Source organism: Labeo rohita, chromosome 16 (genome assembly GCF_022985175.1).
Source record: "Labeo rohita strain BAU-BD-2019 chromosome 16, IGBB_LRoh.1.0, whole genome shotgun sequence".
Lineage (NCBI taxonomy): Eukaryota > Metazoa > Chordata > Actinopteri > Cypriniformes > Cyprinidae > Labeo > Labeo rohita.
In genome coordinates, this window is record NC_066884.1 from 23,788,707 (window position 1) to 23,812,951 (window position 24,245).

Consider the following 24,245-nt stretch of genomic DNA (forward strand, 5'->3'; position numbering starts at 1 on the left):
CGGTTCGTTTGAATCATAGAAAAGATTCGATTCTGTAGAATATTCATTAATGGAATCAGGGTCAGGGAGCGCAGAAAAGCATTCAGCGGATTACGGAAAAGACCAAATCAACTATATCACTCAAAATAGCAAATATATTCATAGTGTCACCATGTAACTACAACAGAACAACATATTAGTGGATTATTTGGACGTTGTTGTGATCTAAGCGCGTGACTTCCCTATCACATGACATAAGAAAGACTGAAAAGGATGGACCTAATAATGTAAACAAAATAAAAATATTAATTACGATCGTATTTCAGCGACGATTTAATAAAGCACATCGGTGAGGATAGTGTACTGTTTATGTTGACTAGAAATAAACTACATCGTTAGCCACATTGACAACCACACAGAACCTGTAGATAGCTGCTGTTGTCAATACTCCATTGCAATGTCTTGTTCTTGATAGTTTATTGGCAGTACCAGTCGGCGCTATAGCTGTACCCAGCTGATAAAGGTAAGGATATTGTGTTTTTCTGTATCTAATTTCATTTTGTATTTAAATTTAAGGCAGGACACTACTCGTGAACAAAGTAACATTTTATATATGTATCACCTTACGTCCCCAGTTAATTAATATATTACGTATTGAGTGTATATTCTGTATGACATGTTACCTTAAATGATGTTAAAATGTGTAGATGTATTATGTAATTAAAAATGCACATATTTGTATACATATACAGAACAGCTAAGCTAGTTCCAAAATGGTTTCATTTTGTTGACACACTAGAGTTAAATGTTTTTACCAGGGGATTTTGGACATCCTCCTTTTATTTACTGATTTAGTTAGTTAGTTGAACAAACCCCTTTGTAAAAACCTTAAGAACATTGATATGAATAGATCTGGTTATACTCCATTGGAAAAAAATGACCTTTAAATAAATGTATTGTAATTGAAACTATATATCTACACATATAAGTATGGTGAAGTAAAATAACTAATATAGTTAGTACTGGGTAATAACCAATGACAGGTTCGTAATCAGATAAAAAAAAAAAAAAAAAAAAGTACTTGTAATTAGATTATATTAAATTTAAAATCCTCGTAATCAGACTACTAGAATTACTTTTTTATTGATTACTTGATTACATATTATACGCATCGTCACATGGCCTTTTTAAGTGTTTTGTTTTGATTTTTAAAAGATTTATTTTAATTTTACCTTTTATGATTGAATTAATTATTAGCCTTTCATCAGACTCACAACCCCCAGTTTATACTCTTAATCCTTTTCATTAAAAAAAAAAAATTTAATGTTACATTTTTATGATTGAATTAATTGTTAGCTTTTCATTAAACTGACAAACTTTAGTTTATGCACCTATGTTTAATGCTCTTCATGCTGTTAATAACAATTAATGGAATATACTTTGTCTTTTTGTTGTTTTTTATTAATGCTGTGGAACGATTATGATTCAACGATCATGATTAATTGCATCCCAAAATAAAAATGTTTGTTTACAAAAATATGTGTGTGCGCTGTGTATATTTATTATGTATATATAAATACACACACATGCATAAATATATTTTATATATATATATATATATATATATATATATAATTATATTTATATATTAAAGATATTTATATATATTATTAATTATATCAATGAAAATATATTGACTAATCAGCTTGAATTTCATAACTTTTTGCCAGCATGGTCTGAAGATGATCTGACACAATTTTGGTAAAAAAAAAAAAAAAAAAAAAAAAAAAACATCTAGGAAAATAATTTTCCGTCTAAACTTTAAGGTGAAGTTATTAGCATAAACATAAGTGCAATTCTGAACAAGTGGTGGCGCTAGAGAGTTAGAGTTAGAGACTCCAAACTTGCTATGGTTAATGTTGAGACTGTCCTCTATCTGTGTGCCAAATTTCATAACTTTCCTGCAAGCGGTTCTATGGGCTGCCATAGATTTAAGAGCAGAAGACGAAGAATAGGAACACCAATGGATGCAATAGGTGCCTAAGAACATTTGGTGCTTGGCCCCAAATAAGCAGTCATTCTTTGGGAAACTTGTGTATCTAAACATCAGGGTGACTAATTTTAGGAGTACAAGATTAAAATTTTATTTGATGTAGTAATTAACCATCATCCCTGAGTTCAGACGATAAACAACAAGGAACTTTTACACATTGGGCAGCTGAACAGCACATACAATCTGATAGAAACCGTTATCTGTATGTGTATGACCGTTCACACAAAGATAGAGTTTATTTACTTCTAGCTTGCCAAAGTTAATATCTTTAGCCAGTTTAACAGTCCCTATTCCTTCAAACATCTTCTCAGTCATGGACTCTTGCGATTTGGCCAGGGTGAGGTGATACGTTGGGCATCGGGAATGGCGGTGAAGCCAGCCCTTGTCCTTGAAGGTTTCTTGAAGAGGGGAATTCAGGTTCTGAATATCTGACAGGGGTTGTGGGGTGACATGGAGAACAGTGCCATTAAAGTGTCTTAGTTTTGGGGTGAAAGACACAGAAATAGGAGGTTTGTGGGAGTTTCTGATTATGGTACGCAGGAGCTCAGCAGCAGCGCTTACTTCCTCTGGTCCTTTCAGGACAAGTAAGGAAAGAGTGACGTGCAAAGTTGCAGGGTCCACCCACAGTGGCTCTGACTGTGGAAGGTGGGAGAGAACTTTTTTCTGAACACGCTGGTAGGCTTGGAGAGCAGCGGGAGAATCCACACGGAAGCAGATGAAGTGGGTGGCCTTGCGTTGGGGTGGACGGTTGGACCGAGGTTCTTGTGGTATAGATGATACTGGCTCTGCTTCTGTACCCCTCTCTCCCTCCCAGCTGTCCTTCCATTCTTCCACTATTTTGGTCTGTTCCTCTTTCGGGGCGATGGATAGCTCCTCTGCCAAATGATTCAAATCTTCAGTACCCGGCATGTTTTCTTCATCTTGTGCAGATTTGTTTTGCAGAAGAGAAATATCATCTTTTGCATTTTCAGTAAATGAGTGATTTACGGAATCTCCCAGTTCTTGTGTGTTTGTTGTAATTGTCGTTGCACCATCATCCTGCTCGTCAGAAAATTCAGTTGCTTGCTCTTGGTCATTTGAAACATTTGCCATGTTGGTGGACTCTTCATGTTGTCCAGTTTCAGTTAAATTGTCTGAGAATTGAATAATTCCAATACATTAAAAATAAGATAAACAGTATTATATAAAATTAATATGATAATATAATTATTAATAAGTTAATATTAAAACATTAAATTAAATATACATTAAACACACAACTCATACACATTACTCAAAAACATATTTTCTATCATGGAGGCATAAATTCTTAAAGGGACAGTTCACCCAAGAATGAAAACTGCTCCATGATTTACTCACTCTCAAGCCATCCAAGGTGTATATGACTTTCATCTTTCGGATGAATAGAATCAGAGTCATATTAAAAATTGTCTGGCTCTTCCAAGCTTTATAATGGCAGTGAATGGTGGTCGAGATTTAGAAGCCCAATAAAGTGCATCCATCCATCATAAAAAGTACTTCACATGATTTTCTGGAGTGAACTGATGCTTTTTGTAAGGAAAAAAATCCATATTTTAAACTTTATAAAGGTAATCTCTAGCTTCCGATAACTGCCGTATGCAGAGCAGTGTGGAGTACTTTTATGATGGATGGATGTACTTTTTTGGGCTTCAAAATCTCGACACCCATTTACTGTGATTATAAAGCTTGGAAGAGCAGGACATTTTTTAATATAACTTTAACTGTATTCGTCTGAAAGAAGAAACTCATATACACCTGGGATGGCTTGAGGGTAAGCAAATGATGTCGGAATTTTCATTTTTGGCTGAACTATCATGTTGAAGAAAAATGCTTCATTAAAAGAATGAAACACCTGAAAAGAAAATCTTATTATATATGTTAATATAATATTTTATTAGCGTACTATTTTATTTTATTAGTCATGTGGTGAGACCAAAAAAATCCACATTGTTCAAAACATTGAGAAAACCCCAGAAAATTATTAATTACTAATAACTTGGCACATGTGTTTTAAACTAGATTTTAAAATATTTGTCCCGTTCTTTATTGTGGACACTGTTTTATGGCAATGACGCAATAACCAATTTCTAATAAACAACCTGTTTCCCAGTCAAATTAATACCGTTACTCACCTTGTTGATTTGCACTACCAAAAGGGGGCAAAATAGTCTGCCCCGTTGAACCGAACACCCTGTCAGTGCGACTGTCTCTATCCCACACCCGCTGACCTTTGTAGCTGAAGTACTGGATCCTATGACGAGGAAGAGCCAGCTCCTCAGAGAAGTCACAGTCACACACCTAATGAGGAACAGTGTTAAGGCTTATATCCATACAAGATATATGGTAATGAACCATGTGACCCTGGACCACAAAACCTTAAGGAGCACGGATATATTTGTAGCAATAACACAATGTATGTGTCAAAATGATCAATTTTTCTTTTATGCCAAGAATCATTAGGATATTAAGTAAAGATCATGTTCCATGAAGATATTTTGTCAATTTCTCACCGTATATATACAAACTTAATTAGTAATATGCATTGCTAAGAACTTCATTTGGACATCTTTAACTGTGATTTTTTCAAAGTTTTGATTTTTTTTTGCACCCTCAGATTCCAGATTTTCAAGTAGTTGTATCTCTGTCAAATATTGTCCTGTCCTAACAAAATCTACATCAATGGGAAGCTTATTTATTCAGTTTTCAGACTCAAAAAATTGACCCTTATGACTGGTTTTGTGGTCCATATTATCACTGATGTAACACACCTGAGTGTCCCATGAGAAGTCAGAGAATGGGCGTTCCAGCACCCCAAGGAAACGGTCTAGGTGACCAACTATAAAATCAGCTGGGTCCACTAAGGGGTCCCATATAATTCTGGAGATGACATCATCGGCTGTACGCATGCGTGGCTTCTTTTTACAACCTGAGATCAGAAAGGGATTTATTTGTAAACCTGAAGAAAGTATTTGGATGGTAAACTGCCTCTGCACTTCATCATTAAATCTATCATCACACCTTCTTTCTCATTCCTTGTATGCTGCTTTTCTGCATTTGTGTTTTTTCTGTTTTTTCGGGTCTTGCTCTGCTTTTCTGTGATGGCTGTATCATCTTCCTCTGAGTGTGTGGTTTGGGGAACGTCAAGCACACTGTGAAGTCAGGAAAGAGCAATGCATTATTTATCCTCAAAGCTTCAATGCATATTCCCAAGATCTAACAAATTTCACATCTTTTACAGCAGCTACAAGACACTGTGCCAACTGCTGTTGAAATGAAAATACCCAGATAATAAATCATATCTAGCATGAGGTTACTTCGCTAGTTGAGTCTGTACCATCCTGAGGGACTGACAGACCTGTGAGACAGTCGACATCTGTCTCCAAAATGACATCTGCCCAAGAGGAAGTGCTGGCAAATATTTTGGCTAGTTTCTTGTTTCATCTCATCTGGTAGGAAGGGAAAGACAAGAAAAAGTTACATAATTACATTTATGCGCTGAATGATAACACAAGACAAAGTTAAGCTATAACTAATGGGACAATAAAGGTTAAATTCTCCAAGAATAGCTAAGGTAGATGTGGTGTGTGAAGATGTAAATGGTGGTATTCAAAACAGGGTGTTTACGAGGGACAAAAATAAACTTCTGAGGCAAAGGCCTGTTTGGGTGCAGCATATTTCAACTCATATCTTTAACTCCACCCACCACCTACACATTTACACACCTGTTGTGACATAATAAACAAATATGTTACCATTCAAAAGTCTGTGGTGGGTAGGATTTAAAAAAAAAGAAATCAATACTTTTATAAAGCAATGACACAATATAACATTTAGACGCTTTTACAATGTCACAAAAGTCTATTTCAAATAAACGCTGTTGTTTTGAACCTTATATTCATCAAAGAAACCTGAAAAAATGCATCATGGTTTCCACAAATGTATTGAACAGCACGAAATTAAAAAAATAAGAAATGCAATAAGCAGCAAATCAGCATATTGGAATGATTTGTGAAGGAACATGTGACACTGAAGACTGGAGTAATGGCTGCGGAAAATTCAGCTTTGCATCACAGGAATAAATGGTCTTTTAAAATATATTTAAATCAGTTATTTTAAATGGTCACATTTCAAAATTATGTTTTTCACTATACTTTTGAGCATAGGGACCTCTTTCGAACATTAAAAAATCTTACCGACCCCAAACTTTTGAATGGAAGTGTACATTTAATCATTTAACCTAAAAGGTAGGCACATACTATATCCTAAAAATGACAATTTGGGTGCCTCAACACAGCACAAATCACCCTTTAGAAAGCTTTTGGACCAGGAGGTTTTAACTGAAAATAGCAAAATAATGGCTTGTAAGTGCTTTTACTAGGACTAGTGGTGTGGAAGCAGACCTCTCTTTGTGAATTTTATATTCTCTACCCTGCACTTACAGTAAGCCTACAGCAATTTTGTACAAAACGAACCTATACTTGGCTAGAAATTATGGATAATTATATGAAAAGGCTTTTCACTGCCATCTTCAGGTCATTTGCATTATAGCCTCCACCTCTAAAGTATTTGTTAAAGGCGGTGACCAAAAAGTTTTACTATGATCAAAGTAGATAATTTTGTAAATTTCAGCTCATTTTAAGTAATGTATTTCAAACTACTTAAAATGACGCAATGACAAAAAAGACAAATAATTTACTAGCACTACAACTCATAAGCTGCATACAATGACCTTTAGAATTAAAATACAGCTTTTTGTATTTTATATACTTGATTTATCGATGACAGTGTAACTCATTTAAGCGTAAATAAATGTCAAATATATCTTACCTATGTGGATTTGTCCGTCAGAATCCTCTGTCAGGTTTTCCTGAGCTCTCTCTTCCTCACAAGCCATATTTGACAGCTTCAACAGAGCTTCACTGAAACAAACATGTTACATTACATGTTACAAAGCAACTTAATCACAGACATTTTGCTATAGTTACTGTACTGTAGTCGGTAAGACAAAAAATATAAAAAAACATTATGACATAATACGGGGGAGCATACCTCAAGTCACAATGAATCAGATAACTAGCTTCGAAGTCGACTGGTTAGTGTTAATGTTAACATACCAGATGACATCATCTGGTTCAAATGACTCATAGTTAGCCTACACACTACGTGAATTAGCTTTGCCATACATTACACACGCTGATGAAACAGTGTAACTCAGTAAGTAATCTGAACATTCTCTATTTATACTGGTTGTAACATTTACTGTATATTTTATAATAAAAGTGTTTATTATTGTCAAACATACTGTGCTGCTAGGGCAATGTTCGCAAAGGTCACTTCCGGTTTTAAGGGTTCTAATGGGTATTGTAGTTTTCTGCAAAAGCATTCTAAAAATCCGACTCATTTCGGCGAATCGGTTCTTTCAAACAGTTCGGTTCAGTATCTTCACATATTCGTTAATGTCCAAGCATATATCATATCACACACCCCATTTTCCAGTTAATACATGTAGGCACATACTGTTGTGTCTATGTGTTTTATTTTATTGTAATTTAATGTGTCTCAGTTCAGTCTATTGAAGCCATGATTCCGCTCATAAAAATGTCATTTGCATTTACAATTAACTAAAATTCATTACATATTTTGCCTGAGAATGGCTTTTCATTTGAGAAGTGTTCGAAGCGATTCATTCAGACCGGTTCGTTTGAATCATAGAAAAGATTCGATTCTGTAGAAGATTCATTTATGGATCAGGGTCAGGGAGCGCAGAAAAGCATTCAGCGGATTACGGAAAAGACCAAATCAACTATATCACTCAAAATAGCAAATATATTCATAGTGTCACCATGTAACTACAACAGAACAACATATTAGTGAATTATTTGGACGGTATTGATGGCTATTCAATATGAGAGACAAGCGCAGCTGTGTGAGTCACACGCACGTTGTTGTGATCTAAGCGCGTGACTTCCCTATCACATGACATAAGAAAGACTGAAAAGGATGGACCTAATAATGTAAACAAAATAAAAATATTAATTACGATCGTATTTCAGCGACGATTTAATAAAGCACATCGGTGAGGATAGTGTACTGTTTATGTTGACTAGAAATAAACTACATCGTTAGCAACACTGACAACCACACAGAACCTGTAGATAGCTGCTGTTGTCAATACTCCATTGCAATGTCTTGTTCTTGATAGTTTATTGGCAGTACCAGTCGGCGCTATAGCTGTACCCAGCTGATAAAGGTAAGGATATTGTGTTTTTCTGTATCTAATTTCAATTTGTATTTAAATTTAAGGTAGGGCACTACTTGTGAACAGAGTAACATTTTATGTATGTATCACCTTACGTCCCCAGTTAATTAATATATTACGTACTGAGTGTATATTCTGTATGACAAGTTACTTTAAATGATAGGTTGAAATGTGTAGATGTATTATGTAATTAAAAATGCACATATTTGTATACATATACAGAACAGCTAAGCCAGTTTTAAAATGGTTTCATTTTGTTGACACACTGGAGTTAAATGTTTTTACCAGGGGATTTTGGACATCCTCCTTTTATTTACTGATTTATTTAGTTAGTTGAACAAACCCCTTTGTAAAAACCTTAAGAACATTGATATGAATAAATCTGGTTATACTCCATTGGAAAAAAGCACTAAATGTATTGTAATTGAAACTATATATCTACACATAAGTATGTTGAAGTAAAATAACTGTAATATAGTCAGTGCTGGGTAATAACCGATTACATGTTCGTAATCAGATTTAAAAAAAAAAGTACTTGTAATTAGATTATATTACATTTTAAAATCCTCCTAATCAGACTACTAGAATTACTTTTTTTATTGATTACTTAATTACATATTATACGCATCGTCACGTGACCTTTTTAAGTGTTTTATTTTTATTTGATTTTTATTTTTAAAAGATATATTTTAATTTTACATTTTATGATTGAATTCATTATTAGCCTTTCATCAGACTCATAACCCCCAGTTTATACTCTTAATGCTTTTCATTTTAAAAAAGATTTTTAGTTACATTTTTATGATTGAATTAATTGTTAGCTTTTCATTAAACTGACAAACATTAGTTTATGCTCCTATGTTTAATGCTGTTAATGTTTAATGTTGTTTTTTTATTAGTGCTGTGCAACGATTAATCATGTTTAATCGCATCCCAAAATAAAACTTTTTGTTTACAAAATATATGTGTGTGTACTGCGTATATTTTCTATTGTGTATATTTATATTTTGTGTATATATTCTGTATATATAAATACACACACATGCATAGATATATTTAAGAAAAATGTTATATTTATATATTAAATATATTTATATATAATATTAATTATATCAGTAAAAATATATACATGAAAATACATGTAAATATTTCCAATATATACTGTATATGTGTGTATTTATATGTACATAATAATGATACACATAACACACATATATAAACAAAAACTTTTATTTTTGAATGTGATTAATTGTGATTAATTGTTGCATAGCACTAATTTTTATTCTGATATGGTACAAGATTATTCTGTTTAAATCAATGTGGTAAACAAGTTAGATCAAAAGTAATCTACAAGTAGTCTGATTATATTACCTAAAATGTGTAATGTAATGGATTATGCCCAGCACTGAATATAGTAAGCACTTAAATGTGTGTTTTTTGGAAGTTTTCTTTTCTCTAGTCTGAAAAAAAAGACATGTTATGGTAGCAAAGTAGCCTAAAATATTTAACTGTTTTTTAAAACTCACCCTCATTATTTTGAAGTGTAAAAATGTATGATAAAATTGCATATTCTCATATGACCTTTTAATTACACCCAGATGAACGCTTTAGTTGCCCTTTGCCACTTCTGTGAACTCCATGGCCCGCGGACGTTATTCTGCACAGAGGCCGTCCACCCTCCTTCCCCATCTCCTCCACAGCCTGGTTCAGCCATTCCTGGTGACAGGGACCGAGAGGCAGACAGAGAGGGTGAAGGGCTCACCATGAGAGCCAACAGCTCTGCCACGCAAAGAGCTGACATGTGTGAAGTAAGTGAGAAAGTAATCTTGTCATATCCCAAATTTATGCTTAAATCCAAAATGTGAAGTTCATCTCTTTAATGTCTTATCTAATATCTGTCTTTCTCTCTCCAGGGCTGTCGCTCCCTACCTGCGTCTCATCCGGGCTTTGTGAGTGTGGACAGTGAGACGGGAATCCGCTATTTGAGCCACCAACATCCACGCCAGCCGCAGCTCTTCAGTGTGGTGCGGCAAGCATGTGTGCGCAGCCTCAGCTGCGAGGTGTGTATACATTTATGTTTCCATCACTGAATTAATGCTAATGCGTTTATGTGACACATATATATTATCTGCTCTTGCAGGTTTGTCCTGGTCGAGAGGGGCCCATCTTTTTTGGAGATGAACAGCACGGATTTGTTTTTTCTCATACGTTTTTTATCAAAGACAGCCTGGCACGGGGTTTCCAGCGCTGGTACAGTATTGTCGTGGTAGCCATGGACAGGATCTACCTTATCAACTCTTGGCCGTTCCTGTTGCGCCACCTGCGGCTAACCATTCAGAGTCTACAGAACACAGCACTCAAGGTACTGGACTGCAGCACTGTGATTGATGGAGTACCTCTTGGAGTGATGACTTCCTTGTAGTGTTGAAAATACAACGGTTTGCCCTTGTTTGTTGCCTTATAGGTATTTGACAGTGAGCAGTGTGTGTGTCCTCAGAGGGCTGTGCGAATGAACAGCGCCTTCTCTCCGGCAGTGTTCCCTCACCAGCGCAGCGGCAATGCAGCCCGCTCACTCACATCACTAACCCAGCACCCCAACCTGTGGGCCAGTCTGCACTCCTCATTCAGCTGGTATGTAAAACTCAGTAAACAAGCAGTATTCTGATCATTTTTGACTTTTTAACTCACATTGTGACTTTACATCTCACAGTGTGACTTTATTCCTAATAACTTGTTATCTTACAGTTGTGACCTTATTTTTCACAATTGTGACTTTATATCTCACAATTGCAACTTTATTTCTTATAAATGTGACTTCATAGTGCATATTGTAATTTTATATATTATGCTGTGACTTTATCTCACAGTCCCAATTTAATATTTTACAGTGGCAACTTTATTTCTCATAATTGTGACTTTATATCTCATAATTGTGACTTTTTCTAATGTGACTTTATAATGCATATTATAGTGTTATAACTTATAATGTGACTTTATCTCACAATTCAGACTTTATATGTCACAGTGGCAACTTTATTTCTCGTAATTATGACTATATCTCACAATTGTGACTTTATTTCTTATAAATGTGACTTCATAATATTGTCATTTTATAACTTACTGTGATTTTGTCTCAGAATCGCAGCTTTATCTCACAATAGTGACTTCCTCATAATTATGACTATTTCTAGTAGATGTGACTTTATAATGCAGATAATAATTTTGCATTGTACAACTTTATCTCACAATCACAACTTATATTTCACAACTATTTATATTTTATATATTTCACAGCAACTTCTTTTCTCGTAATTGTGACTTTATATCTCACAACTGCTACTTTATTTCTTATAAATGTGACTTTATAATGAATATTATAATTTTATAACTTATACTGTGATTTTTATTTCACAATTGCAATTTTATATCTCACAGTGGCAACTTTATTTCTTGTAATTGTGACTTTATATCTCACAGTTGTGACTTTATTTCTAATAAATGTGACTTTATAATGCACATGATAATCTTATAACTTACTTTCATTTTATTTCACAATCACAACTTTGTCTCACAGTCGTGACTTTATAATACAACTTGTTCTGTGACTTTATTTCACAATCCAGACTTTAAAACTCACAGTGGTGACTTTATTTCTCATAATTGTGACTTTACTGTGTATTTCACAACTGTGAATTTATTTCTAATAAATGTGACTTTATAATGCAAATTATAATTGTATAACTTACTGTGGTTATATCCCAATCTCAACTTTCTATCTCACAGTGGTGACTTTATTTCTCATAATTATGACTATATCTCACAATCGCAACTTTATCTCTCAAAGTTGGCACTTTTTCATCTCACAAATGCAACCTTGTGCATTTTTGTGACCTTGAGACAATTTCTTGAGACTTATTTCTCATTATTGCATCTATATTTCTCATTTATAGTAACTTTATAACTTTATAACTTATATGACTTTATAACTTATGACTTTGTAACTTTGTAACATATATCTCACAACTGAAAGTTTATTTATCAAATTGTGACTATTTCTCATAACTGAGATTTATATCTTACAATTGCAAACTGTATATCTCACAGTTGCAAATTTTATATCTCAACTGAGCAATAGTAGTAGTGATGCTTTTCTTGGCAATGACCAGCACAAACACACATACAGTACAGGCCTAGCTACCTTTTTATAACCATTATACTTCCTCTCACTGTGTTAATTATCTTTATTTTAGGTTGTTGAAAGCTTGTGGCAGTCGGTTGACAGAGAAGCTTTTAGAGGGGGCACCCACAGAAGACACACTCGTTCTCATTGAAAGACAAACTGGTAAAATGAATGCACTGAGTAAAATATTTATAAAATCTAACATTAAGATTTACATTTTGTTGTGTTAAAAATGTGATCAAATGTTCTGCACGCACCCAGATTATACAAACTAAACAGATTTTTTTTGTCATGAGATACTATTGATTTTGTAGGAATATTTTAATTAGTGTGTCTGCTAACAAATTGATTTTTCAACTGTTAAACCGGGTGTCTGACCCACATTTTCCTTTCCCAATGTTCTGCTCCTGACACTGACAGACAAACAGCTCTCCAGTGATTTTTCAACTTTGTTCATCTTTTATAATCAAAAAAACAAAAAAAACAATGACTTGCTATAATCTGAGGTTATACTGTAATGTTAAACTGTAGAGCTCAGCATTAAAAAAAAAAAAGTTCACAGCAACATGATTTATTCTGTCACAGAGCAAGAGGAAGAGATGAGTGGCTGGGATGGTGCAGAAGGAGGCGGGTCAAACCCACAACCCGGCCAGTCAGAGAATGTGCAGCCCAAAGATTTTCATTTTGATGATGGAGGACAAGAGGACATCCTTGGGCCAAAGTTCAGATCACTGAGACATTTAAGACAGGTAAATAAATGCTTACTTTGTTACAAACATCAGTTTTTGTTTAGAAAATATAAATATGACACTGCTGTATCTTATTAAAAACAGGTCCTGGGTGCCACTGATTTCCGACAACTGGCATGGCACGTTCTCATGGGAAATCAAGTCATATGGAGAGGTGCAGACCCAGGTCTCATCCAGTCAGCTTTCAATGTGCTGAAGGTCAGCTAAATACCTACGCATACAATATTTCCATCATACTTATCAAGTGATGAGGGTGAACACCATAAAAGCACATCTATGTTAGGAAGTTTGAACAAACTTGATCTTCAGAAGGTCTAATATTTTGACTGGTAGTGTATGTTTAAAGTAGATGCTGAAAGTTTTGCTATTTCTGACCCTCATTTCTGTTCATTTCACAGGCTTTGCTTCCAGTTGGATGTGTCCGAGCAGTTCCGTACAGTCCTCACTATGAGGAAGCATATCGATGCAACTTCCTTGGCCTTAGCCCAGATGTACCAATCCCAGCCCATGTTAGCTCTTCAGGTATCTTGTATTTCACTGCAAACCCTGTTTTGTGTATTTTTGCTTGACAGAGCTAGTTAACTTACCTTTAAGAAAACACCACATTAAAAATGAATTTATAACATCCAAGTCCTGAGGGATTGGAACCCATTAACCTACTGTATTCCGATCTCATTCTTGTGGCGCTGCTGTAGCTAAGTTCGCTTTGGGTCAAACATATACAAACATTAACACTCAATCAGTCATACTTAAAAATGACAGCAGTGCTCTTATAATCTCCACTCAGCATTTCAAGAGCACATATTGTTTTTATAACATGACGAAACCAACACGCATAGATTTAACAGAGGCCTCAAAGTGTTTTGGGATGTTCTTTGTCAGAATGTGATTTACATGCTATTTCACAACTTCTGTGTGACTGTTTTCTTTCTAAACAGTGAAACTGTTTCCTAACTCAGTGTTAGGTTCATCTCAAAGTTCAACACTCATTGTGTATATACATAGTCTAACCCCTCTCCCTCTTTTTCTCTTTCTCAATCTGTCATCCAGAGTTTTCCGTGCTGGTGGATGTACTTAATGTTGAGCGCGGTTGTGTAAATCATGTTTCGGATGATGACATTCTCTCACTTTACCAGTTGAACATTAGCAGTGCAAACACGCAACCAACAGATAAAGGTAACAAAACTCTGCAGTATAGACTTTAAAGATTTATGCTGTTCTTCAAACACACACTATTTATTGAATTTTGCATGTGTACACAGTGAATTGTACCGTATTGTGCCTTTCTCATGGTTTGTCTTTTTTCTCAGGCCCAACTTTGTTGAATAAGATCGAAGTGGCACTTTCTAATGAGAATTTGTCGGTGGAGGTGGTTTCTCTCTGCTTACTCTGCCTGAAGGAAGAGTGGATGAAGTAACTTTGCATTTTATCTTTAAAATAGAAAATCATAACATATATGTCTTCACTGACACTTTTGATCCATTTAGAGGATTAGTTCACTTGTCTTTCTTTCTTCAGCTGAAAAGAAATGAAGGTTTTTGAGGAAAACATTCCAGGATTTTTCTCCATATAGTAGACTTTAATGGTGGCCAGCAGGTTGAAGGTCCAAATTGCAGTTTCAGTGCAGCTTCAAAGGACTCTACACGATCCCAGCCAAGGAATAAGGGTCTTATCTATAGCGATACAATCTGCCATTTTGTAAAACGAATAAAAATATAGATACTTTTTAACCACAAATGCTCATCTTGCACTAGCCCTGTGAAGCACATACGCGTCTTTAAGCATTGCATAATCACGTTTAAAAGCAGGGTTCCCACACCTTGGTTAACTTTAAATTCAAGAACCTTTCAATGGCTTTCCAAACCCAATTCTCTCAAATTCAATGACTTAATGTGGGGACACATTTCAGGTGAGAGCAAGGTTACATTGTGTTACCTTGTAAGATACATTGAGCATTTTTTTCCCTTTTTTTTTGCCATATGACAGAGATCTGATAGATCTGATAGAAATGTGCATAACTAATCAAGCAAGCTAGTATGCATAGGCCACAAAGTGTTGGCGAAATAACACATTAGCAGACCGAAGGGAATAATATGGAATTTTTTCCTGAAAACTTTTTGCACAAAATAAAATCAAGCACTTTCAAGAACCTGTATCTATGTATGTTTATTTTCAAAAACTTTCCAGGGTCTTGAAATGTTTTTTTTTTTTTTTTTCGAACTCACATACTTTCAAGGATTTCAAGGATTCGTGGGAACCCTGTAAAAGTCATGCGTGGTTAGTTCTTTGTCTGTTAACTATGGTTTAAACAGGTAGGGTAGGGCGAAAAAAAATTATTTTCTCCTCCAACTTTAAAATTGTTCGACATTATTGTTTTACCTTTTTAAGTAAAGGGCGTTCGCTTTTTTAAGCACTGAGTTGGTACTTCCGCCTATATCACGTGTGACCTTTCCAACACTAGCTAGTGCAAGATGAGCATTTGTGGTAAAAAAGTATATACATTTTTTTTTTTTTTTTTTTTAGAAATTAACTGATCACTTCGCTAGATAAGACCCTTATTCCTCATCCGTTATCTTGTAAAGCCTTTTGAAGCTGCTGTGAAACTGCAATTTGAACCTTCAACCTGTTTTTCCCCACTGAAATCCACTACATGGAGAAAAATCCTGAAATGTTTTCCTCAAAAACCTTACGTTCTTTTTGACTGAAGAAAGAAAGTCTTGAACATCTTGGATGACACAGGGGTGAGAAAATTCTCTGAAAATTCAGAGTAAATTTGTTTTATATTCACTTCCAAAAGATGAATTTACAAAGCGATCATTCAAAATACGTAGTTGTGTATGTCATGTTGTGTAACAACCCTGCACGTCTTGCTAACCAGCTAACTCACCCTTGTGTAGTTCTGTTGTTCAGCTGTAGGCCCACTGTAGTCTATAAATTTGTGATGGATGCAGCGCTTTCCGCATTCGGTGTGAAAGCCGCCTTAATGCATTATACAATGTTGAAGTTTACAACATAGAGGTGTGCCTGGTTCGCTTACATAAGCAAATTGCGAACGCTTTCCACAGTAGTCTGTGCTAACTTGTTGATCAGACACTTCAGTCGTTTCAACGTCAGACTCTGGCTTGAATTGGTATGATGCCATCTTTTCTATGTATTGACAAGTATCCAGGGCCGTCATTCAGTTATGGCAATAGGCGTTTCGTTTTCCGACACACTGTACGCGGTAGACCAAAGGACTGCGCAATCTGACCAATCACAGCAGTGAGGGCTCATGGAAATGGTTTAGAGAGTGTAGTCTTCGAACTGCTTTGCATGAGTCGTTTACGAATCATTTAGAAATAAGGTCAAATTAAATCTATTTTTGGAGAAAACTAAAGTGTTTTTGACCTTGCATACGTGTAAACCTGTTATAAAACAATATTAGCAACCTTTAAAATGGCATAGGAGCACTTTAAAAATGTTTTTTTTTACATTATATAAATGGATACAAAATAAGACCCAAAACTTTAAATCATTACGTGATTTTAAATTAGAAGTCATTTGAAAGTCATTTTAAATGTTTTTCAGCCTTCAGAAAATGCAAAACATCAACCCTTAGAAAGTTAAACAAAATATTGTATGAACTGTTAATACATTTTTGGTAGTTAAAATGATTTAAACATACTACAATGAATAGAAGATAAATGTAATAGATTGTGTTAAAATTAATCTAGTGTAATGAGAGCAAAATATACAGAATTTCTGAAAAAAGTCATGTAGCAGTCATAAAGTTAAATATTTTCCATTTCCCGTAATTCTCCTTTTTCCTCTTTCTTAATCACTTATTCACCTCTGCCCAATTTCCTTTGTCATGTTTTCCTCTTGTCTGTTTATTGTTTCTGTCCTAACCTTCTGTGCTTCCTCTCACCACATGATGTTCTTGTTCTTTCTGTTACAGCAAAGTAAAAGTGCTGTTTAAGTTCTCCAAGGTGGACGGCAGAGGTAAAGAGGACACTCAGAAGGTTTTAGCCCTGCTGGGGGCCACGGGGCCCGGGGAAGAGGACAATGTGCGTCTTCTTAAGTTTTGGATGACAGGACTCAGCAAGCTCTACAAGAGCCATCTAATGACAGCAGTCAGAGGTGGAGAGAGAACTCTGAGCCAGTGAGAGAGAAAAAAAGAGAGAAAGGGGACAATGGACTCATTGCTAGAGTTAGATGAAAGGAATGTGTGGGTGCGTGTGGGTGACTGTGTGTCAATTACGGGAAAAGGGGGCCAGGCCTGAGAATGTGTTTTTCTGCATGGTACAGAGAGAAAGCAAAAGCTATCATTGTGATTGGGGCCTCAAAAAAAACTTTTACTTACACATGTGCATTTAAATGGAATGTTGCTTTACCGTCATGACTAGACATGTCCATTTTCTGTCTTTTTTCTCTGTCTAATAGAGCACATGGTCCACCGACTTCATGGGAACTACGCAGAGTATCAGTTGACATGATACTGTTTGAGGCTTGCCTGTTATATTTCTTATCTGACTTATCTGAGAGAGAACTTGTGTTTTAGGAGCAATTTTATTTATCCTTATTTTAACTTATTTTAAATAAATGGCTTTTACTTTAATCTCACACATGCTAAATAAAGACTGTCTGCTGCTTGTGAAACTGTGTTATTTATTTATTTTTTTTGTAATTTATTACAGCAACATGATTATACCAGCTACTGACTGCTATCAGAATCATCTGGTAGGAAAAGAAATAGTTTTTGACAGCATTTTTGATCGAACACTGCCTGTAATTGCTGCCGTGAGAGTTTGTGGATTATGTATAAATCTCCTTAAACCCATTATAGTTTTTACAGCTTGTTTCAATGTCCTACAAGACTTAAAGTCATGCAATAAACACTGTGCTAACATGTACCTCTATCATAAGCAGCTCTTACAGTTCTAGTATTTCAAGGTGGATCGGGCTCTACTGAAAGTTCATAACACGGTAATTTCTCCTACATAAATGTAGCTATCATGAGAGACTACACCATGCATTTGGACTTTTTTGCATTTAAATGAGTCATCAATGCAGGTTAAAATACAATGAATTTATTTAAATGTGGTGCGTAGGTGTGAATGTGTCTAGAAGAGCCCATGTAACCCTGAGGATTGCAATATGCTGTTTCCTGTCTACACAGGTTGATTGATGGCGAAGTCTAGAAATTGCTGGACTGTCGCCAGAACAACTAATCTAATGCATTTATTTATTCCAGATGGCACATGAAACTATGTTGGCATGAAACTTTCTCTCATGCATTTGTGCTGAAACATGTACGAAGGTCAGTGTGCATTTTTGTATTCATCATATAGCTACTCAGAATTTTAGTACTTTTTCAATACAAAAACAATGAATAAGAACAATGTATCTTTGATGCAGTCTCTCATGTGACTGTATTTGAACCAACTACACTGCAAACTGACTGCTTTGTCTGTTTAAATGACAGCATGCTTGAATCCTCTCATTTTATAGACATCACATGATTGACAATGACTAATCTGGAATAGTGTGAATTACACAAACTTGTGTGATGAAATATTACAGTCAGGAAAGCCCACATGCTTAGTCATCATTCACCTGATAAACTGTGGGACTGAAGGAGCAACAGCATGGATATTTGAGTGGGGAGTAGGGAAATTAAAAACAGACTGCCAGAGTGCATGACTAAGACTAAGCCCGGGAAAGGCCGTGCGTTGAGTACTAATAAAGAGAGGAGAAGAGGGGGAGTGCATGCTGTCTAATGAGGTAAAGGGGTGGGGAGCTTTAAAGAGAGCGGGGAGAGAGATTGAACCACCAGGACTTTCACTTTCAGTGAGCAAACTGCCTCCACACTGTTTGTTCCTTCAGAAGTAGCCTACAAGAGATCAAATGTCTTGCTTACTTAAATGCCAGCTGGAAATCTAAAGCTTCAAAACAAGCTGATTGAAAAGGAAGAAGGAAAGTTAGAGTAAAAGAAACAGGAAACTAAAATCTCACAGGAAGCAGAGGAATATCTTCTTGTCTCTCAGAATTTTTCCATCAGAAGACTGGGAATTTCCAAGTGTGTGAGAGGGTCAGCATGGAGAGCAGCTGTGGGATTGAGGAGAAAGTGTAGCAGTGAGAGGAAAAGCAGACGTTGGTTAGTAGTTTCTGAAGAGGCAGCACTGAGACTGAGATTCTTCTATAAGCTTTCTGCAGCAATCTGTCGTGCAAAAGGACTTGGTTCAGAAGAACATGGGGAATATGGCCCACATTGGCCGGTAGAAGCATGTCACCAACAGGTAACTTAATATGCGTGCAGCACCGACGAAGGTCCATCAATTGATGCGCGTATTAAATGCTTGTATTAGGGAGTTGTATTATGGTGTTTGCGACATTACGAGAACAAAACGCGTGGGAGTTTTGAAAATCTTACAGCTTTTAATGCTCTGATCCCATATTGTTTACCTATGCCTTTCAGTGCTGTTACTTCTATCAATATTGACTGTTCAAGGAAGTGGGTGCGATGATTTTATGAAGACGACGATCAGAAATCTGCAAGACTCTATACACATCGAAAAAACGTCCGGATTCGTGAGTTTCGATTTTTAACAACTCCTTGTTTGCTATAAAGTTCGAAATCGCATTTATTTGTCCCGTGCTATTTTTGTACTGACCTTATTGTTGTTTTGCAGTTTTCGAAGCACGTGCGTCTTAAATTAATCGTTCGTTTTTAACAAATGCTGTAAGATTTGACATTGTAACATATATATTACAGCCACAAGTGTTTCCAAAGAACTACGTCGTGTCTCACTATTTCAACGACAGCGCACTGTGCAATGAGCCGGTAAGAGTGACAGTTCAACGGGTCAGTGATATGATGCTCTTTCTGTTTTCTGATCCAGTTCATTTATTCAAAAATAGATTGTGCAAAAATGGATTGTGCAGCAACATTAGTAGTATGACACTATATTTCATGACACTTAAAAAAAAAACAGCAAAGTAATACTGTTTTAAAATGTTTGTAACATTGGAAAAACATTTGTCTGCAGAATAAAAGTCAACCTGTAACCAGCATTCAGATTTAGCTGTCATGTAACAGATGACCCCTTTAGATAACTCAGATTTTTCCAAAAATAACAATTTTCAAAAAATGTTTTTTCATTGTGCATTCCAAATAATCTCAATCACATTGCAGCTGGGTTCTTTTGATAAAGTACAGATAACTACAAAAATGCAGCTAACACCATAATCCACAATAGAAACATGATAACATAATAAAAAACAAAATTTTTGAAAAGTAAAAAAAAAAAAAAGTTTTTTTGTTTTTGCAAATAAATTCTTCATATATATATATATAGAGAGAGAGAGAGAGAGAGAGAGAGATGTTAGATAAGATGTCGGTTAAAGATTGCTCAATCTGTAAAGCATCTGCTGTGTACAAACATCTGACATACATCTTTAAGAGTTTTACATTCATTTTAAATCAGGGATGGGCAACTACAGTCCTGGAGAGACACTGTCCTACAGAGTTTAGCTCCAACCCTAATCTAACACACCTGAACAAGCTAATAAATGTCTTCACTAGAAAGCTACAGGCAGGTGTGTTTGATTAGGGTTGGAGCCTGACTCTGCAGGACAGTGGCCCTCCAGGACCGAAGTTGCCATCCCTGTTCTAAATCATAAACATCTTAAATACATATAATCAGTATCTGTTTGACATCTGATAGGAAACGTCGTATAGATGTATTGCAGATGAGCAAACACAATACATCTTGCAGAGGTCAAATAAACATTTCCGTGATGTATGTGTGCAATCAGGGATATACCCTAATAGCACACATACATCACAAAGACGTCTATTTGATGTCTGCATTTACATCTGGACGACGTATTTTTTAGAGTATTTGCTCATCTGCAATACATCTGTAGGACATTTCCTATCATATGTCAAATAGACGTCTATTAGATGTCTTTAAGATGTTTATGGTTTAGAATGTATGTAAAACTGACATCTTGCAGATGTCCGTCAGATGTTCGTACACAGCAATTGCTTTCCAGTTTAAATGATCTTTAACAGACATCTTCCAGACATAGCATCTGCTGTGTACAAACATCTGACAGACATCTGTAAGATGTCAGTTTTACATACATTCTAAACCATAAACATCTTAAAGACATCTAATAGACGTCTTTTTGAAATCTGATAGAAAACGTCCTATAGAAGTATAGCAGATGAGCAAACACTCTAAAACATACATCTTGCAGATGTAAATGCAGACGTCAAATAGACGTTTCTGTGATGTATGTGTGTTATCTAGGTATATCCCTGATAGCACACATACATCACAGAAACGTACATCTGCTGCAAGATGTCTTTTAAAGAGCACTTAATCTGGAAGGCATCTGCTCTGTACAAACTGATAGACATCAGTGAGATGTCAGTTTTACATACATTATAAATCATAAACATCTTACAGACATTTTCTAAACGTCTATTTGACATCTGCTAGGAAACGTCCCATAGATGTATTGCAGATGGGCAAACACACTAAAATCACGATTACATCCGTGGTTGGAACTGATGGTTACATAACAACGTTTAACCATTTTGAGTCATTAAATCAAAAGGGTGTGTTGAATTTGTTCAAAACTTTTTTTCCCAGATGAAAGCGACGATAATAGATAAATTACATTAAAAAAACTGTAATTACAAGTAATTAAACTAGATTTTCTTTTGTTTTATCATTTCAGCCATCCTTATGTGTCACTGACCCAAATATAAAATGTTTAGCAACTAATTTTGCTCATAGTAGCTAAGCATAAAATTACGTCTGTCTTTTTTTTTGTCTCTCTCTCTCTATGAGTTTAGTGCTGTGTGTTCATTGCTGCTGCGTTCCTGTCTAACTCATGGATTCAGCTCCTCCAGCACCTCAATAGAGTTCACCTCAAATACAGTTTCATCAGCGAGCTTATTTACACATTGGACAACATAGCAAAAGAGGTATATTGTCATAAAAAAAAACAAACGGCACAAAAGCTGTCACTAGCCTGGCACCCTTTCAAAAGTTACACTTTTGTGCCTTTTTTACCGTTAATGACTGAATGGTACATATTTGTTCGTTTTGAAAAAATATTACAGCTTTTGTAACTTTTTTTTCTAAGAGTGTATAAAATGTTTGTAACACGCTTTGTTCATACTTCTTGCTACAATACTGTTTTTCCAGATGTTGTATCAACATGTTTTTCATTCTTGACTGTAGGTTTGATAGATTGTAGATCTCTTGAGGGTGTTTTTTTTTATCTTTTTGTAAACAGAAAATTCCAGATCATCCAGATATCTCTGCTTTCCCATCTGTTCAGTCGTCACCTGAAGGTCTTCTCTCCTTCACCTCATCTCTCTTCGCACGATGGCTCAATCTGGATTGTGCTTTTAGAGAGCATCAGTGCATCTTCCCCACACCAAGTGAAGAGGATCAAGAAAATCCAGTATCAGAGGAGGAACAGAATGTGGAGAACCATGAACCTGTGGATGAGCAGCAGCCTGTGATAGAAGGAGAGACAGGTAAAAGACAGCTCGACCAAGGTCCGACTAACGGCTATAGTGAGTCACTTTTCCCAGGTTTCCCTCACTGGACTTTTTCTTTTCTATGGATAACATCAAGCCTGATCTGGTGAAAGTTGAGAAATCTGTTTTAAATATGCCACAAAACTTAGCCAAAAGGAGGCTTCATTTAAAAAGGACAGCTACTATAATTCACTGTTGTTTTACACTGATTAGCATTTGTATGAGATTTCAGAGTACTTGCTCTCTGGATATGGCTCATTATTTCTAGATGGATCCGTATCTGTTGGAGAAAAGGGATGTTTTGGAAACAGACATGTGGCTCTGATATTCTCTTTCTTCTTCATCATGTCTTTGCACTGATTGTTTCTATCACTTATCCAGTGTTTCTGTCATCTTATACAGTGAATTATGTGTCATCCGTGATACTTCAGGTTTAAACCTGTTGACTGAATGTTTTAACATTGAATGTAGTGAAAAAGTATAGAATACATGAAGCCAAAAGTCTCTGTGTTCAAGAGTAAACAACTACACTCATGTACTACAGTAAATTCAAGCCATATTAAATAATATGGTAGCATAGGAACCAGCTTAAGCAAGCTACTTTCTGAAAAAGAAAATACATTTGCAAAAAGGTTACATAAGTCATGTTTACAAGTAATGTTGTCTTGCCTTAGAGAAGGTTACTACAAGCAATGTTTTACTCAAATGAATTTAACAATCTGTCTGTTTTTGGTGTACAAGTGTTGTCTGTTTTTAGGTGTAGATTTTTATATATAAATAAAATCTTCAAATTAATTCAGCGTTTGCATGAACTGACTATACTCTTTTGTTTGTCCGAGTGTGTGTATGAGGACTTTCTCTAGTATCAGCTGGATGGAGAGACTTGCAGATGATGGCACAAACAACAAGCGACCACAGAGACCTTTTGTTCACACAATTTTGCTGTTCTACCACAATATAGCCTACAGCTGGTGGCTGGCACGTCTCGAGAACACACATAAAAGCACAATTACCCAGTCAACATGCAATAAATTACATATTGTTGAAGTATATTGTTATAACGTTGAGGACTTTACTCTGTTAAATGTTAGAAATGGCTTTGTTTGGATTAAGACAAATGAGTCAAACCACATGCAAACTAGCACAGGCCAACCCTGCTAAAAAACAAAACTTAAACTAGACTGGTTTTCTGGTCCATTTGTCTTATTTTTGAGGGGGTTTGGACAGTTTTCAGTTGGTCAGACTAGTCAGTCAGTAAACCACCTGCAACCTTGGCCTGGTTGGAAAACCTTCCTTAAACCAAGACATCAGTTTATTAGTATCACTTAATGGTAAGATCCCACTTGGTGATGTTAGATAATGTATTAAGCAACATTAACCAACAATAAGCAAAACACCTGTTACAATATGTAATAATCTTTATTAAAGTTAGTTAATAAAAACTGTTCATTGTTAGTTCA

General features: G+C 35.6%; 4 protein-coding genes across 8 annotated transcripts in view; 2 read left to right on the forward strand and 2 right to left on the reverse strand.

Moving 5' to 3' along the window:
• ttyh1 (tweety family member 1) overlaps positions 1–7,373 on the reverse strand; it is a 52,292-nt gene extending 44,919 nt beyond the window's left edge. Inside the window, exon 1 of the mRNA XM_051131969.1 lies at positions 7,356–7,373. The gene's annotated coding sequence lies outside the window, so the exon portion shown is untranslated. The remainder of the gene's footprint in view (positions 1–7,355) is intronic.
• Positions 51–22,221, forward strand: flcn (folliculin). Of its 4 annotated transcripts, none has more exons than XM_051131976.1 (14): positions 51–328; positions 455–502; positions 9,911–10,120; positions 10,226–10,372; positions 10,453–10,674; positions 10,777–10,943; positions 12,563–12,654; positions 13,078–13,241; positions 13,326–13,439; positions 13,640–13,763; positions 14,292–14,417; positions 14,552–14,654; positions 17,179–19,519; positions 22,090–22,221. In XM_051131976.1, the coding sequence occupies exons 3-13, from the start codon at positions 9,911–9,913 to the stop codon at positions 17,384–17,386; spliced, it is 1,677 nt and encodes a 558-aa protein (XP_050987933.1). In that variant the 5' UTR covers positions 51–328; positions 455–502; the 3' UTR covers positions 17,387–19,519; positions 22,090–22,221. The 4 variants fall into 4 exon arrangements, with proteins under 4 accessions (XP_050987933.1, XP_050987932.1, XP_050987931.1 ...); XM_051131975.1 differs by lacking the exon at positions 455–502 and adding an exon at positions 8,256–8,303; XM_051131974.1 differs by lacking the exons at positions 51–328; positions 455–502 and adding exons at positions 7,791–8,129; positions 8,256–8,303.
• leng9 (leukocyte receptor cluster (LRC) member 9) lies at positions 2,108–7,258 on the reverse strand. Of its 2 annotated transcripts, XM_051131977.1 has the most exons (7): positions 7,103–7,258; positions 6,881–6,972; positions 5,409–5,499; positions 5,072–5,202; positions 4,822–4,979; positions 4,186–4,351; positions 2,108–3,165 (listed from the first exon to the last, which is right to left on the reverse strand). In XM_051131977.1, the coding sequence occupies exons 2-7, from the start codon at positions 6,945–6,947 to the stop codon at positions 2,183–2,185; spliced, it is 1,596 nt and encodes a 531-aa protein (XP_050987934.1). In that variant the 5' UTR covers positions 6,948–6,972; positions 7,103–7,258; the 3' UTR covers positions 2,108–2,182. The 2 variants fall into 2 exon arrangements, with proteins under 2 accessions (XP_050987934.1, XP_050987935.1); XM_051131978.1 differs by lacking the exons at positions 6,881–6,972; positions 7,103–7,258 and having other exon boundaries at positions 5,368–5,495.
• zgc:174888 (uncharacterized protein LOC558116 homolog) lies at positions 19,373–23,585 on the forward strand. Its single transcript, XM_051131982.1, has 5 exons — positions 19,373–19,519; positions 19,699–19,811; positions 19,996–20,064; positions 22,090–22,221; positions 22,536–23,585. The coding sequence occupies exons 1-5, from the start codon at positions 19,507–19,509 to the stop codon at positions 22,893–22,895; spliced, it is 687 nt and encodes a 228-aa protein (XP_050987939.1). The 5' UTR covers positions 19,373–19,506; the 3' UTR covers positions 22,896–23,585.
• Positions 23,586–24,245: the final 660 nt, after the last annotated feature.